The 15707-nt window shown below is 46.6% G+C and overlaps 1 protein-coding gene across 8 annotated transcripts in view; it reads left to right on the top strand.

Moving 5' to 3' along the window:
* DCX (doublecortin) overlaps positions 1–15707 on the top strand; it is a 107212-nt gene that overhangs the window by 62163 nt on the left and 29342 nt on the right. For all 8 annotated transcript variants that reach the window (XM_077309318.1, XM_077309317.1, XM_077309314.1 and 5 more), the window contains exon 4: positions 13301–13403. In XM_077309318.1, the coding sequence (XP_077165433.1) occupies positions 13301–13403 (103 nt within the window). The remainder of the gene's footprint in view (positions 1–13300; positions 13404–15707) is intronic.

Raw genomic sequence — 15707 nt, 5'->3', positions numbered from 1 at the left:
GGATACACACTTTTCTTGGATGCTTTAGGATGCTTTGGGCTGATCCTGTGTTGAGCTAGATGGACTAGATGGCCTGTATGGCCCCTTCCAACTCTAGGGGGCTTTACGCACCGGGATCTTTGTAGCAAATTGGTCACTGAATGAAACATCACCATTTAAAATAGTGGAATTCATTGTTATGCATACCTGCCTTTGTAGTGGAATCCAGTAGCGTTTTGTAGCGTTTCCCACAGGCTTCCGGTCTCGGCAGAAATCGCTAGAAAGGAAGCGCTATTGCCGAGCTCGTCCCGCCCCTGGCCGTCAAGCAGCCAATGGGCAGCAGTTAGCATGCTCCCAAACAGCCCCTTTCCCTTTAAGAAAGGTTAAAAAAAAAAAACAACAGACCCATTGCAACGAATCTGTGTTAATTCGTTGCAACGGAGAGACCCATCCAGCTGCCTGGTGTGTTTGAGCTGTCGTTTGATCGTTGCCATGCTCCCTCCGAGTGAAAAAAAAAATCCCCCCCCTCTCACGGGCCCGATTATCGGCTGAATGAATGTGTAAAAAATAAAGGGAAAATACATCAGCAAACGGGCTTCTCTGTTCTTTGTGCTTAGTGACTGAAGGGGAGGGACTGAAGCCGGGGAAGCCTCTAAACTGAAAGAGGCTCGCTGGTGCGTTTATCCCCGCTCGCTCGGAGAAAAAAAAAATGGCGATCGCTTCGCCGGAAGATCAGAGAAGAGAGCCAGGGGGAGGGACTTTGTAGAAACCGCAACAATGTTAACACACAGGTCTTTTTCGCTAGTGTTGCAGATTGGTTGCAGGAGTGTATCGCTTTCCAGAGGGTGAATCCACTTTTGGGGATTTCCCTGAAAGCGCTACAAGGAAGCGCTTTTTGCAGATTGGTTTCAGGTGTGTGGCAGATTGTTGACGACGTTGTGCATAACAGCAAATCAGTAGCGTTTTCAATTGGCAACCATTGTGCTATTTTGAAGGCGTGCAAAAAGCCCCTATGATTCTATGATTCTATGATTCCCCAACTAGCGTTTTAAAATGGAGGATGTAGCCAGCCGGTTACTGCCCAGACGCTGCATGTCGGTGACGTCATGCAGAACGCCCGGAATATAGCATCTTCACAAAGTAAGTGTGATGCTAAGTTTATGGTGTACGGAAAGGCCCAGAATGTTGGCGGCAACATTCAGCCCCCTCCACATGACGTCGCCAACACCCCGAGGCAGTCCAGTCGGCGGCTTCCGATTTCACAATTTAAAAAGCACGATGCGCTAAATCCAGGAAAGTTCTCCCCACCCGAAATACACACAGAAACTCAGCAGAGGCTGGATCAGGCTTGGGGCATGACACAGTAATAATAGCAATAATGGCAAGTCTGACATCGATTTTCCCCGGCATTTATGTTGGCAGTGAGCTCTTGGCGTCAGCAGGAGTGGACGCCAGCTGTTACAGCCGCAGAAATTCATGTGAGACATTCACACTGAGCAAAATATTCCTCGGAGATGTTGGAGAGCCAAATCCCCTTGCAATGTTTCCCTTCCCTGCTTTGGATAGTTTCCTGACATACCCCAGACTGCCGTAAAGATATACCCTTCCGCAGTCATCCCTACACTGTCCCTTACGTCATCTTGCAGAGAAGTGGTGAGACACCCACCCACCCCTCTCTCTCTTCTGTATCTGCTTCACTCATCACAGCTGCTGGGATGCTGAACAGAGAGTAAGAGAAAGCATGCACACAAAAACGGGAGTTACCAGAGAGGGTTTTCGCGGCTCGGTGTTGCCATAGTTACATGTTATAGAACGTGAAAGGGGGTGTGTCTGGATCTTTCCAGTTGAGCAGTAATAATCAAGTGGAGCTACTGAAATGCAGTGGAAAGGAACAAGAGTCTGGCAGCACCTTAAAGACTGACAAAATGGACAGCAAGATGGTCCTGGCAACACCACTAGTGGACGCGGAAATATCTGCCAGACCATTCCAAGTTCATCTTCTAATATTATTTATGCTTAATTTATGCCCTTCAGCAGTGTCCTTCTGCCCCCCACGCTAGAGAACCAGGCCAGTGCCTGCAGCTAAGGATAAATAAAGTCTGACATTAAAAATCATAACATTCTGAAAACCAGTGGGAAAGCAATTTAACTTTTCAGGCCGTTCAGTTGCTGGCCTAAGAGTAAGAGAGCCAATGTGGTATACTGGTTAAGAGTCCAGCCACACCTTAGACCAGGGGTAGTCAAACTGCGGCCCTCCAGATGTCCATGGACTAGAATTCCCAGAAGCCCCTGCCAGCATTCGCTGGCAGGGGCTTCTGGGAATTCTAGTCCATGGACATCTGGAGGGCCGCAGTTTGACTACCCCTGCCTTAGACTAACAAATTCTGTGGCAGGGGGGTATCCTGCCACAAATTTTGTTAGTCTTTAAGTTTCTACTGGACTCCTGCTCTTTTCTGCTGGTATCTACTGCAACAAATTTTTGCTGTAATACCGGTCGATAATCCAGCCTCCAACCCCACTGGCTGTCTGTCCCTTGTTTGCACACAGGAAAGCAGCATCTCAGCTAGGGAGTAATTGAATCCCTCATGGTTTGTGGGGAACAAAAGTTCACCAGACACGTTCAATTCCCTTTTATCTTGGGCAAGTTGGCTGTAGGCCAAGTGGCAGTCAACTTTATTTCAGACTAACATGCAGCTGGGGACGAGTCGGGATAGCCTTTAAATGGAGCAGCACTTATTCATGTATGTGTGTCCTTGTTTGGGCTCCTCCAAATGTTCTCCTGCAAACATTTTACAACAACAAATGGGGAGCTTCAAGGGGTTCAGAAGATTTCCCCAATGGCGACCAGAGTTTGCCTTTTCCATGCTATTCGCAATGCCAATTGAACATTAAACAACATTTTATTTATTGGTTTGTTTGTTTAATTCATTTATACCTTTCAATGGGGACCCAGAGCAGTTTACATTGTTAAGTAACTCTGGCATTGTTTGATTATAGTTGGTGATGTCACCAAGGACTAGCTTCCATTGATTGATTGATTGATTGATTGATTGATTGATTGATTGATTGATTCATTCATTCATTCATTCATTCATTCATTCATGTTCTCTGCTCCTACATTTTTGTCCTTTCTAAAAAACTCCAACCTGTAAGATGAGATAGGGTCTCCACTTTTTTCAGCTCAGAGAGTGCCTGGCCTGAGGTGATCCAGTGACTTTCATAACTGAGGGGGAAGAAGAAGAAGAAGAAGAAGAAGAAGAAGAAGAAGAAGAAGAAGAAGAAGAAGAAGAAGAAGAAGAAGAAGAAGAGTAGGGTCCATTCTACACATGTTGAATAAGATACTTTCAATACAATTAGAAGCAGAAATTTCGCACAGGAAAATGCGTGGCCTATTCTGCACACAATAGATAATGCACTTTCAATGCACTTTAGAAGTAGATTCTCCTGTTCCAAACAGGAAAATCCAGCTGCCAAAGCACATTGAAAGTGCATTATCTATTGTGTCTAGGTTTTTATATATCACTTTTCTCTACCTGGAGTCTCAAAGTGGCTTACAATTGCCTTTTCCTTCCTCTCCCCACACCTTGTGAGGCAGATGGGACTGAGAGATAAAGTGGAAAATCAGATCCAGTTTCCCAGATTGGAGTCAGCTGCTCTCTCTTAACCACTATACCACACTTTTTTGGGAGTCGATTCAAACCTCAGATTCCCAGTCCTCAGTCCAACACTCTAACCACTACACCAGGCTGGTTTGTTTGCCATAGGTGCCATCACTTCATAGCCAGACCTGAATGGGTGCCTGGCAAAATCACAGTTACTAGGAAGAAAAGCTCTGCTGAGCAAAAATTAATGGAAATGCTGCTGCAGGAGACTGGAGTTGAAACCAAGTCCACAATGGAGCAGTCACCACCTGATAGGCTTCTCTCTTGTACAAGCTTACGGGGAGTGATCAAAACTGAGATCTGATTTCTGCCACTCTCTTCTTATCATAGACCCCCTCAACCGAACAATTTCTATTTCCAGGAGCAACAGGGATCTGCTCCGTAAACTTGTTCCAATTACAGTTCACTGGATCCAGCTCAATATATTATAGTTTAAAATTTTTAGTTTAGTAATCCTCATACAGTTCTCCCCAGATTCTCTCTTCCCTCTTAAAAGTATCAAGTACTTTATTTTTAGAATAACATCAGGTAGGAAGGCGGCATGGCGTAGACCAATCTCTTCGGATCTCAAAAGCTCAGCAGGGTCAGTACTTGGAAGGGAGACCTCCCAAGGAAAGCTCTGCAGAGGAAGGCCATGGCCAACCACCTTGGCTTCTCCCTTGCCTTGAAAGTCCTTTGGTGGGGTTGCCTTAAGCCAGGTTTTCTCAACCAGGGTTGACCGCCCTGATTCTCCTCCAGAAACATTAGCCAGATGCTTGGAAGAAGTGATGATGTGGCTCAAGCTGAGTTGTCTGAAGCTCAACTCTTCAAAGACGGAGGTCTTGTGGTTAGGTAAGAAGGGGCCAAGCAAAAAAGCATGTCTCCCTAACCTGGACAGAGTACAGCTAGCAGTGCCTCACTCTGCCAGGAACCTGGGTGTGATTCTCCGTGCCTCCCTCTCAAAGGAGACTCAGATCATGAAAGTAGTGCAGCTGGCATTCTATCACATTCACCAAGCCAAATTACTTGCACCCTACTTGGCCCCAGAACACCTAGCCACAGCGATCCACATAACCATCACCTTTAGACTGGACTTCTGCAACTCATTCTGTGCAGGCCAGCCCTTAACACCCTGGCTGCCAAGACCTCGTGAGATAAGTTCGTGATATCTCAGTGTAAACTATTTTATGCTTAATCACCTCTCTCTTCCAGTTAAGACTTTCCCCAAAAATCCTGATTTGTAGCTGGCTGTACTGTGTTGTTGGTTATTAGACTGGTATTAGGCTGTGGAATCTTGCAAAGTTTCCAGTCAAGATGGATTGTTGTTGCTATGGCAATTTCTTTCCATGCACAACACGGAGATAGCTTTTTCCCTTACGGAGGTATGTGTTCCTCTCTTTCTGAAAAAAATGTTAAATGTGCAATCAACTAGAAGCCCGCTTTTAAAGGGCTTCAATTACGGTAATGAATGCAAGACATCTGCAGGGCATCAGAGATATAATCTTGTGTGCAGGGAGCTCTATTTTGGGGTTGCTGCTGCAGCTGTGGGCCAAAAAGGATTTAAAATGTTATGTATGAACCACCAATAATGCCGTCTCATTACTTTTATTCATAACATTTTGATGTTCCATAAACACTTAAAGAATTCTCTTACTTAACAGACAGCGTTTACAGTTCCCTCGGCAATTAAGAGGGTTATCTTGTGGCTCAGATGTATCCCCAGGCAAACTTGGGGCATTGTTATCTATAGTAGCACGCGCAGGGATCCATGTCCTGCTAGTGGGCAAGAGGGTTAGGGAAGGGATAGTCTGGTATACGGGAGGGAAGGCAGCCTGGTATAGCCAATCTCAAAGTATTTGGCTGGGAGATGACCAAGCAGAGAGTTGGACTAGATGGCCTGTGTGGCCCCTTCCAACTCTATGGTTCTATGACCCAAGGAAGGCTCTGCAGATGAAGGTAATAGCAAATCACCTCTGCTTCTCATTTGCCTTGAAAGCCCCTTGCTGAAGTCAGCTGTGACTTGACAGCACATCATAACACACACACACATGCATAAACGCACACATACATACACACACACACACAGTGTCTTGAGCAGGGGTGGGCAAACTGTGGCCCTCCAGATGTCCATGGACTACAATTCCCATGAGCCCCTGTCTGTAGGTTAAAATACCAGGAAATCTCCAGGCCCTACCTGGAGATTTGCAACCCTAACATCCACAAATGCCCTCCATGCTGATTCTTTACATTGGGCATCCAGAAAATCCCAGCTCCATCCCCAGGCATTTCAGATATCAGTGCTGGGAAATAGGTCTTCCTAGGTATGTATAGCCAATGATATGAAGTCAGTAAGGTGCCATAAGACATCGACTGAAACCTAGGCCATTCCGCACATAGGATAATGCACTTTCAATGTGTTTTGGCAGCTAGATTTTCCTGTGCGGAACAGGAAAATCTACTTCTAAGGAGCATTGAAAGTGCATTATCCTATGGGTGCGGATAGCATTCATTCATTCCTTCCTTCATTCCTTCATTCATTCCTTCCTTCCTTCATTCATTCATTCATTCATTCAGTTTCTCAATTTACTCATTGCATACAAAACAAAACAGCATTGTTTTTCATAGTACAAAATTGTGTAGCTTTTCATTGTTGATTTTGTTTCCTTGCATATCGCTTGTATTATTCACAATATTATTCGAGGTTCAGCATCTCATTATCCTCTAGCAAACTGTTCTTATTTCCTGAGCTTCGCCTTAATATATTCATTGCTCGGAGCATAAAGCAACATTTAGAACCATTACCGATGTGCCAGATATCTGCTTGGATATATTTTCTTGGACGTCTTTCCTCCAGGGATTCTTCTGTTTCTCCGGACTCATAATTGAATGTAATTAGAACATCCAGCTAGAATAAACATAAGTGACAACTATCCTTTCTCAAGCGAGTCAAACTTATTTGTAAGTCTTTATTAAGCCTGATTTAGAGTTGGTGTGGGCTACAAGTCAAGCATATGATGTAAACATGTCGATTTGAAGAAGGGCAGTTGGCTAACACAAGAAGCATGCACCACTTTTTGCTGGCCAAATCAAAGGCCACAGCTTTTTTAACAATGAATGCTAAGGAGTTTGTTTGTTTGTTTATTTATTTATTTGTTTATTTAGATTTCTATACTGCCCATTTCTTTGCAGCTCTGGGTGGTTTACACAGAACATTATAACTTACATGAAACATTATGTAGACTATAACATCAAAACAACTTTAAAAAACATCAAAAGATTACAAAACCACAATTATAATATAATAACCATTAACAGTAACTTTGGGAGAGTCGTGGGCAGGCGTCTGGGGGGACCAGCAGGTGTTCTGAGTCGGTCGGCCTCAAGCAGAGGAGCCAAACCGTAGTCAGCTGATGACAATAATCCCCTGAACCAGGGATTGCAATTGGGCCTGCCTCAGTTCCAAACAGGGACGCAGGACTCATTGCTGCCGGCTTCCTAGCCAGAGAGTGTCCACCCAGGATGCCACAGTGGGTGCAAACCTCCTGCGGTCCCATCCCAGGCCACCTGTTCCTGCGAGCCTTTGCCTTCCCAGTGGGGTAGGTACTTGCTTATGGAAGCCCCCTAATTGGAGGAGTTCGCCACGCAGGACGAACCCCTTTTAAATCTGGGCGCCTTCTCCCACCTCCCTGCAAGCTGGGACAAGTTTTTATAGCAAACAGAATGAATAACAACTGGGCCTAAACAGTCGGCCAAACCTATGTTAAAGGGAGGGTTGGTGGGATGCTGCTTCTTTGTGTGGCTGGGCAGCCACATGGCGCTTAAATACCGTGCCTGCTGCTCCGCCCAGCCTCCCAGCAACCCTCGTGCCCCCCCCTCCCTCCCGGCCATGGCGGCACACAGGCCATGCTCACTCCCTCTGCGCCTCCCGCTCCCGCTCCCGCCCGCACCTCTGCAGCATCAATAGCGACTGCGTTTTACTCTTTGCCGCTTTTTGTGTCGCTCCCACCCTTCTTAAGTACACACAGGCATGCCAGACCCAGGATTGGACCTCAGGAGCACCCAGAATCACAGTCTATCTTTAGACTACAAAGATCTGTTCTTCTGGAGAAAACGGGTACTTTGCAGGGTGGACTCTGGGGATAAGTGCAGGGAGGAGAACTGATACTTTGTGGATTTTGGTCGAATCGATTCATCCATATCCAAATCACTGGTTAGGATTCAAAGATTTGTGTTCAACCAGATCAATTCAGCACCATTTAAACTTATGGTGCCCTTAGAATCAATGGGAGATTTGGCCTTTTTGGATATTCCATAGTTGTGTGTTTGATTTGTGTGAGTGTGTGAAGTAGAAGCACAAATTTGCAGCATAGCTGCTGGAAGCTCTACTCAAAAGAACCCCCGTGTTTCAGAGGGGTCCAGTTCTAAGGGCACCGAAAGAGGTGCCCACATCCAGCTGCCGTTGTCTTTTATAGTGGGGGAAGGACAAAACAAGAGAATCCCACTCAAAGAAAGCCCCACTCTACACAACACAACAACACAACAACCAGGAAGGAAGGAAGGAAGGAAGGAAGGAAGGAAGGAAGGAAGGAAGGAAGGAAGGAAGGAAGGAAGGAAGGAGGGAGGGAGGGAGGGAGGGAGGAAGGAAGGAACTACCCCAGTCTTACCAAACATTTATTTATTTATTTATTTATTTATTTATTTATTTATTTGATTGATTGATTGATTGATTGATTGATTGATTGATTGATTGATTGATTTACTGTCACTCCAGACTAGCTGGCTTGTAGTGGTTTATAGCAATAACACAATAAAATACAACAAAAACATCGCTTAAAAAACTACAATAGCCCAGCAGAATACGGTATAACAGTGACAATATACCCCTCCTGCCAGACCCCATGCCTCAAGGAAGATGGGAGATATATATATATAGAGAGAGATGTCTAGAATATCTCCCTGGGGGAGGGACCCCAAAATAAACAAAATACCACTCAGTCCAACCCCAAATCCACAGCAGGACATGTAAAAGATGTGTGAAATCTGAGAATTGCAATGGGAACTATTTGCCATTGGTGTCTGCCAGGCTCTCTGTGCTCCGTCTGCTTTAGTAGTGTCACATTGTGAAACTCATCAGGGTCATGGATAGCTTTGCATTTGGTTTACCGTGGCTTGAAATTAATTTATTCACAGTCCAATTCAGATCCGCCTGGTGGCAATGGAGATGAACTCCTTCTGGCTCAGTAGACTGTCAGCTTATGTACATTTTGCCCAGCAGGCCTGGCACCTTCTAGGGACGGAAGCATGTGCACTGTGAGCACTTCAGCTTGGGCTGTATAAGCCGGGGGGGGGGGGTTACCGTTCAAATTGTTCCGGAGGCTGGAGCTGGGACGCTTTTGGGGACGTCTGGAAGGAGAACGTCTGTCTCATAATTGTTTTTCATGCCAGATCACCACTTTCGCCTTTTTAGAACTTGAAAGATTTTACATTGGGCATAATAGGTCTCTCTTTTGTAAGCCAGGTGAAGTTTTAATTTTATTTATCTATCACATTTTTTAACAGCCCTCCTCCCTAGAGGAACTTACTTACTTATTTACTTACTTACTTATTAAGTTTCTATATCTAAGGGGTTCAAAGCAGCTTACATAAAAAAATACATTAAAACATTTCAATCATTATCAGGTATAGAATCATAGAATCATAGAATCATAGCGTTGGAAGGGGCCATACAGGCCATCTAGTCCAACCCCCTGCTCAACGCAGGATTAGCCCTAAGCATCCTAAAGCAGGGGACCGGCAGGGCATTGGGGCGCGTCCCGCGGCCCGCGCGGGCCACGCCCACGCATCGGCTGCGCCCGCGGGCCGCGCCTGCGCATCGGGCCGCGCCCGCGAGCCGCGCCCGCATGGGCGCAGCCCGGCCCCGATTCCTTCTCCCCGCCCTCCCGCAGTAAGTAGCTTCCCGGGCCGCAAGCTTCCAGCCTGGGAAGTTTTTTACTGCGGGGGGGGGGCGGGGAGAGGGAGCCGCGGCCCGGCGCCATGCCCTTCGCAGCCTGGCACCGGGCCGCGGCCCGCAGGTTGGGGACCACTGTCCTAAAGCATCCAAGATAGAACAAGTTCATTTAAATTAGAATTAAAAATAGCTAAAATTATTTTTAAAAACATCACTAAGCAACACAGGAGCATTCTAGTCAGAGGGTGGGGAGGGGGATAAAGTGCTCAGGTAAGTACTAAAGTTGACATGGTCTTATTTGGTAAATCTGTTTGCTCACATTCCATGTGTGTATCTGTGTAGGGAGGCCAGTTCCTTTGGTGATGTATGGGCCTGAACCATAGGCCAAGCAGAACAACTCCATCTTGCAGAACTGTTTTGGGTCTTTCAGGGCCTTGATCTCACTTGGGAGTTTGTTCCCCCAGGCTGGAGCCGGGGCCATAAAGCCCCTGCCTCTGTTTGAGGCTGGCTTGACTTTAGAAGGTCTTGCATGCTGGAGTGTAAACTCCTTAGAACGATATAGGGGTGAAGGCAGTCTCAGACCATTTAAGGCCTTAAAGGTTCCTACGAGTACCTTGAACCTGATTTGGTCCTTGACTGGAAGCCAATGCAGATGGGTGAGCCCTGGACAAAAGTGAGTAGCAAGGCCTCTACATTTTGGAACAGTTGTGACTTCCAGATCAGGTTCAAGGGTAGCCCTGCATAGAGCGATTTTCAGTAGTATGATCTGGAGATGACTGTTGCATGGATCACAGTGGCCAGTTTGGGTGCTGATAGATAGGGCACTAATTGCTGTGTCAGGTGAAGGAGGCAGAACACCTAGCGGCAGTGTTTGTGACCTGGGCCTCCATAGATAATGTGAGGTCTAAGGTTACACCTGGGCTCCTAAAGGAGGCCAGGGTTGGGCCTCCCCCTGTAATCTTAAATCCTTGGTGGGAACATGTGGAAGAAGATAGACCTTTATACAGCCTGGTCCCATGCCATGGAGGGCTTTGAGTTCTGTTTGGCCTAACAGGTTATTTTGTGTCCCAAATACTACATGCTTTCATTCACACGAGAAAAACCAGTTAAAAACAGATTACAGAATTAAAATATTTAGGACTCTTGACTGTTTAGAGCAAGTTAACAATCAAATGTACATTTAGAACCCCCCCCCCAAAAAAAGAAAAAAACACTCTACTAAAAGGAGATTGTAGTCAGACTTCCAGTTTCTTTTATACAGTTGCTGTATTCTGACTCAACTTAATTTGAGCTCTCTGTAAAACAAGCTGACAGGGTGATGTGACGCACTGTGAAATTATTGCTATTTTTGGTAGCTTCATTGTGAAACTTAGTTATCTTGTTGTTACTGTGTAATCACAACGGATGGTGCAATAAGGTACTATTAAGTTGCCAGGCTCAAGCTGACGAAGAGTGCAGGGGAGATTATGCCTTGCTTATTATTTGTGTGGCTGCCATTGTTCATGGCTTCACCCTGATAGCACCAGGGAGTCTGTCTTTCCCATTCCTTTATGTAGCCATCATCGGTAGAAGCCACCTGTGTGGGAGCCTGTCTTGCTCCTCCGTGAAGCAACCTTGTTGTGAAGTGATGTGGGCAGCTAATGAACCGTTCTGTTACTGAGCAGGAGATCAGCTGACAGGCATGAGCCTCACATGACTCAGGAAGGTGACCTGCAGAGGCTTCAAGGGTCTCTTATGCACGGGCCAGAATGCCCGCACTGACGGCAGGAGCGCTTCGGTTAAAATCACCCATAACGCTCACTGCCGCCGCCAGTGCAGGCACCTACCAGCCCAGGGCTACAGAAGGCCTGCGGTAAGCGACCGTGGGATCTTCTGCAGCTTCCTGGGTAAACCGGGGCTGCGGTGGGCCGGCGCCGTGCGTAATCGCCAGCGCCAAGCTTGTTGGCCTGCCCGGCCCCAACGCTATGGTGTCCCTGTAGGGACACCATGCGCCTCTGCAGGCTCCTCGGAGCCCCAGAGCTGGCAGGGGTAACCCCCTGCCCCCACCTGGAGTTGTGAAGGGGGCTTGGCCCTCCCACCCCCTCCCCAGGCCATCCAAACCTCCCCCTGCCCCCGCTGCGCCGGCTTACCTTCTGGCCCCTGCGTTCAGCGCACGCACTATGCCAGGGCAGTCCAGCATGCTCTGCCCCCGTGCATACACGGGGAACGGCGGGGCCTCCTGGCTCGCCACAAAGGGATGGCAGCAGCGCACAGTAGCTGCTGCCATGCATAAGAAGCCAAGAAGAAAATATTTTAGTGTGATTGCTGTTGAGGTGGTGAAAAGAGCCAACAAGTTGAAGCCTAATTATGGCAACCCCATAGAATTCTCAAGGCAAGACATAAAAAGGTGGATTGCTGTCAGCTGGCTCAGCATAGTGACTCTGGGCTTCCTTGAGGACCTCTCAGCCAGGTACTAACCAAAGACAACCCTGTTTAGAAGAAGATGAAGAGTTGTGAGGGACTGGGCAGGGGAAAGTAACACAGAGAGAACAGCCCTGGAGGGTCTCTCTCTCATGCATGCACACACACACACACCATGTAAAGCTCATGTCAGCAGAGAGGAGGAAGCAGATAGAGGCAAGGATGGGCTTGTCTTTACTTCTGACACTAATGCTGAACCCCACTTATCACAACACTTAAGAGGGCTTATAAAAATAAATAAAAATGCTTTTGCAGCATAGAAGCCGAGACAAAATGAAGGCAGTACTCCATACTACAGAGATCAGTTTCCCTGGAGAATATGGATGCTCTGGAGGGTGGAATCTATGACATTGAGGTCTCTGTCTTCCCCAGACTTTCTCCACATGGAGCTTCCCAGCCTGGATCTGGTTACCTCATTCCCCCCCCCCCCATTCTCCATTAGTAAAGGATTGTGGTGATGTATAGCAGTGGTCCCCAACCTTTTTATCACCGGGGACCACTCAACGCTTGACCATTTTACTGAGGCCCAGTGGGGGGGGAGGGGGTAGTTTACTCCTCTACTCTCAACCACTGCCCTAACGCTCTCTGATTGCTATGGTCATGTTTAAACCTCCCTTCAAAATAAGATACAGACACGCCACAACAATGAACATAAGGAACATTTTATTTTCATGGAAATTTTAACTCATGACAATGACAAATCAATGGGAACCCTGAGCTTGTTTCTCTGCAACGAGATAGTCCCATCTGGGAGTCATGGGAGACAATGACACCCAAAGTGTGTTGTAAAGGGCCGGGGGGGGGGGGGAAGGTGTCCTTCGGGGCCCACCTCCAATTAGTCAACAGACCACATTTGGTCCGTGGCCCACAGGTTGGGGATCGCTAATGTATAGGATCCCACCATCCACAGGCACAGAAAAACCTTAGATTTCTCTGCATCTGCATGGTGTATCCAGGGTAGATAACACTAGTCTCCATGTTGCATCATCTCCATGAACACAGCAGATGTGCCTAAGAGCGAATGAGCTCTGTGTGAGTCAGGAGGCTCGGCACAGTGGAGGAAGGGAGGGAAAAAAACCTGTAATGACTGGTGAGATCATGAATCATTACGTTTTGCATAGTAAAAAACTTAAAAAATAATAGCTTCTGCTTGAACTCCACTGTGCTTTGCAAGAGGGTCATGAAAAACTGGAGAATTAGGAATAAAGGGGTGGGGGAATTTCCATGAAACCGACCACTTAAAATTAAACCAATTGCTTTGCTCTCTCGGTAGGTGACCTGTCTCCATGATTTCTTCGGGGACGATGATGTCTTCATTGCCTGTGGTCCAGAAAAGTTCCGCTATGCACAAGACGACTTCTCTTTGGATGAGAACGGTAACTTCAGTCTTGCTGTGATGGGGTCTGTGTTTTTTGCAAGATCTTACTGCCTTTGCCTCTGCTTGCACTGAGATTTCCACAGGACAGTTTAATTTTCAATACTCAGGTTTTGCATACGCATGCTTATACTCTCAGCAAGGACAGCCAGTAGAAGCCACTGTTCTGTTGGTCTTATAAAAGAGACAGACGCTCTGACATATGGTTGCCAACTCATAGTTGGGAAAGGCCTGGAGGTTTGTGGAGGGGAGAGACCTCTGCAGTTTGTACTACCATAGAGTCCACCCTCCTGGTTGCACTTCCCATGGAAGTCTGCAGGCAGATCTGTTGGAGAGAGGCTCCCCAAGGCAAACATGCTGTCCTTCCTCTGAGTTAATCTAGAAGCGGGAGAATAGGAGAGGCTCCATCCTTCTCTTCTCAGTCTCCCTGAGCAGGAGTGGGAATCTGTAGGACCAGACCAGGGCCCATTCCGCACACATTGGATAATGCACTTTCAAGGTGCTTTGGCAGCTGGATTTTCCTGTGCAGAACAGGAAAATCTACTTCTAAAATGCATTGAAAGTGCATTATGTATTGTGTGCAGAAGAGGCCCAGGACTCCTGACCCTGGCCTAGATATCTCCAAACAGCTTACTTTAGTATTGTTATTCCTTATCCCAATAGTCCAGTTACCTGCCCTAGAGTAAGTGTTAGTATAGGCCTTTCGTAAGGATGCCAGACCCCCTTCTGGTGTTCTTCTGGTGCCAGGTCCCAACATCCCACAAAATAAGAAGTGCCAGAAATTAATGCAATTTGCCTATGTGACCCAGAAGTGATGTCGGGATGTCAGGGGTTGCACTGTGGTTTTTCTGACACACGTGGGAATGCACTGGTAATTTAGGGATGGGCAAAAGCCAAGACTGGTGGCCTCTGGAAGTACATATTTTAGAGGGTGGGCTCCAAATCAGATACCTTCACATTAAAAAGACTACAATAAAATCAGGGTCCAGGAGCACCTTTAAGACCAACAAAGATTTAATCAAGGCGTGAGCTTTCGAGTGCAAGCACCCTTCGAAAGACTATGATCTTCTTACATGACAGGGAATATACTTGGAGCCACACCTAACAGATTTCTCCTTGCCACCCAGCAAGCCCTTTAATTTTAGGCATGAATGCATTTCTCATAACAATTTGTCTCCCAAGGAAGACCCCTCCCAAGGAAGACCCCTCAGGGTGTTGACCTCTGGCTGCCACCATGTCTGGATTTGAAGAGAGGGATGTTAAAATAACAACTTTACAGTCTGATCTGGTAACCAGATTGTATTAGACTACCATTGCCTGTTAAAGCAATCTTATACCCTGCTAGGCCAAGGGGTGTAGGAGGCTCTAACTATTCTTTGGATGGCTCTGTTAGCATCCTATGTCCATAATTACAGCTTTTAACATATCATATTTAACATATTAAGAGCCTCTTGTGGCGCAGAGTGGTAAGGCAGCCGCCTGAAAGCTTTGCTCATGAGGTTGGGAGTTCGATCCCAGCAGCCGGCTCAAGGTTGACTCAGCCTTCCATCCTTCCGAGGTCGGTAAAATGAGTACCCAGCTTGCTGCTGGGGGGTAAACGGTCATGACTGGGGAAGGCACTGGCAAACCATTGAGTCTGCCATGAAAACGCTAGAGGGCGTCACCCCAAGGGTCAGACATGACTCGGTGCTTGCACAGGGGATACCTTTACCTTTACCTTTAACATATCACGGACATACATCGATGGCCAGGTTTTCTTACTCGTTTGCATGATTTGTAGAGTGCTTTATCCTAAACGCAAGTCATTTACAACAAATTGAAACAGACAATGAAATGGTTACAACACCAAAAACATTTATAGGCATGGTAAAAGACGACGTACCGTAATGCTTACATAAGAACACGTTCTCTTAGGCTACTGTCAATCTAAAGAGGATCATCCTGTATCCCCTGCAGGAATGTCACAAAGGTGTGGTTTTCAGTCCAAGTATTCTCTGGGGCTACCATAGAAGAAGTTCTAGTTCTTATGGAGAGGAGGAATCCCCAGCAGAATTTGCTGGATTGCTATAATCTGTTTTGAAGATCGTGTATCTATTGTAAATTTGAGGCATACAAATACACAGAATATGCTCTATGTTCTGTCAGATTCCAATGGCTCGCCGTGTTGGTCTGAAGTAGCACAACAAAAATACAGTCCAATAGCACCTTTAAGACCAACAAAGATTTATTCAAAGCATAAGCTCACGCTCTGAATAAATCTTTGATGGTCTTAAACAGGGGTAGTCAAACTGCGGCCCTCCAGATG

The sequence above is a fragment of the Paroedura picta genome, chromosome 13 (assembly GCF_049243985.1).
Source record: "Paroedura picta isolate Pp20150507F chromosome 13, Ppicta_v3.0, whole genome shotgun sequence".
NCBI lineage: Eukaryota > Metazoa > Chordata > Lepidosauria > Squamata > Gekkonidae > Paroedura > Paroedura picta.
The sequence above is the reverse complement of the archived record's forward strand: the minus strand, read 5'-3'. Positions and strand labels throughout refer to the sequence as shown.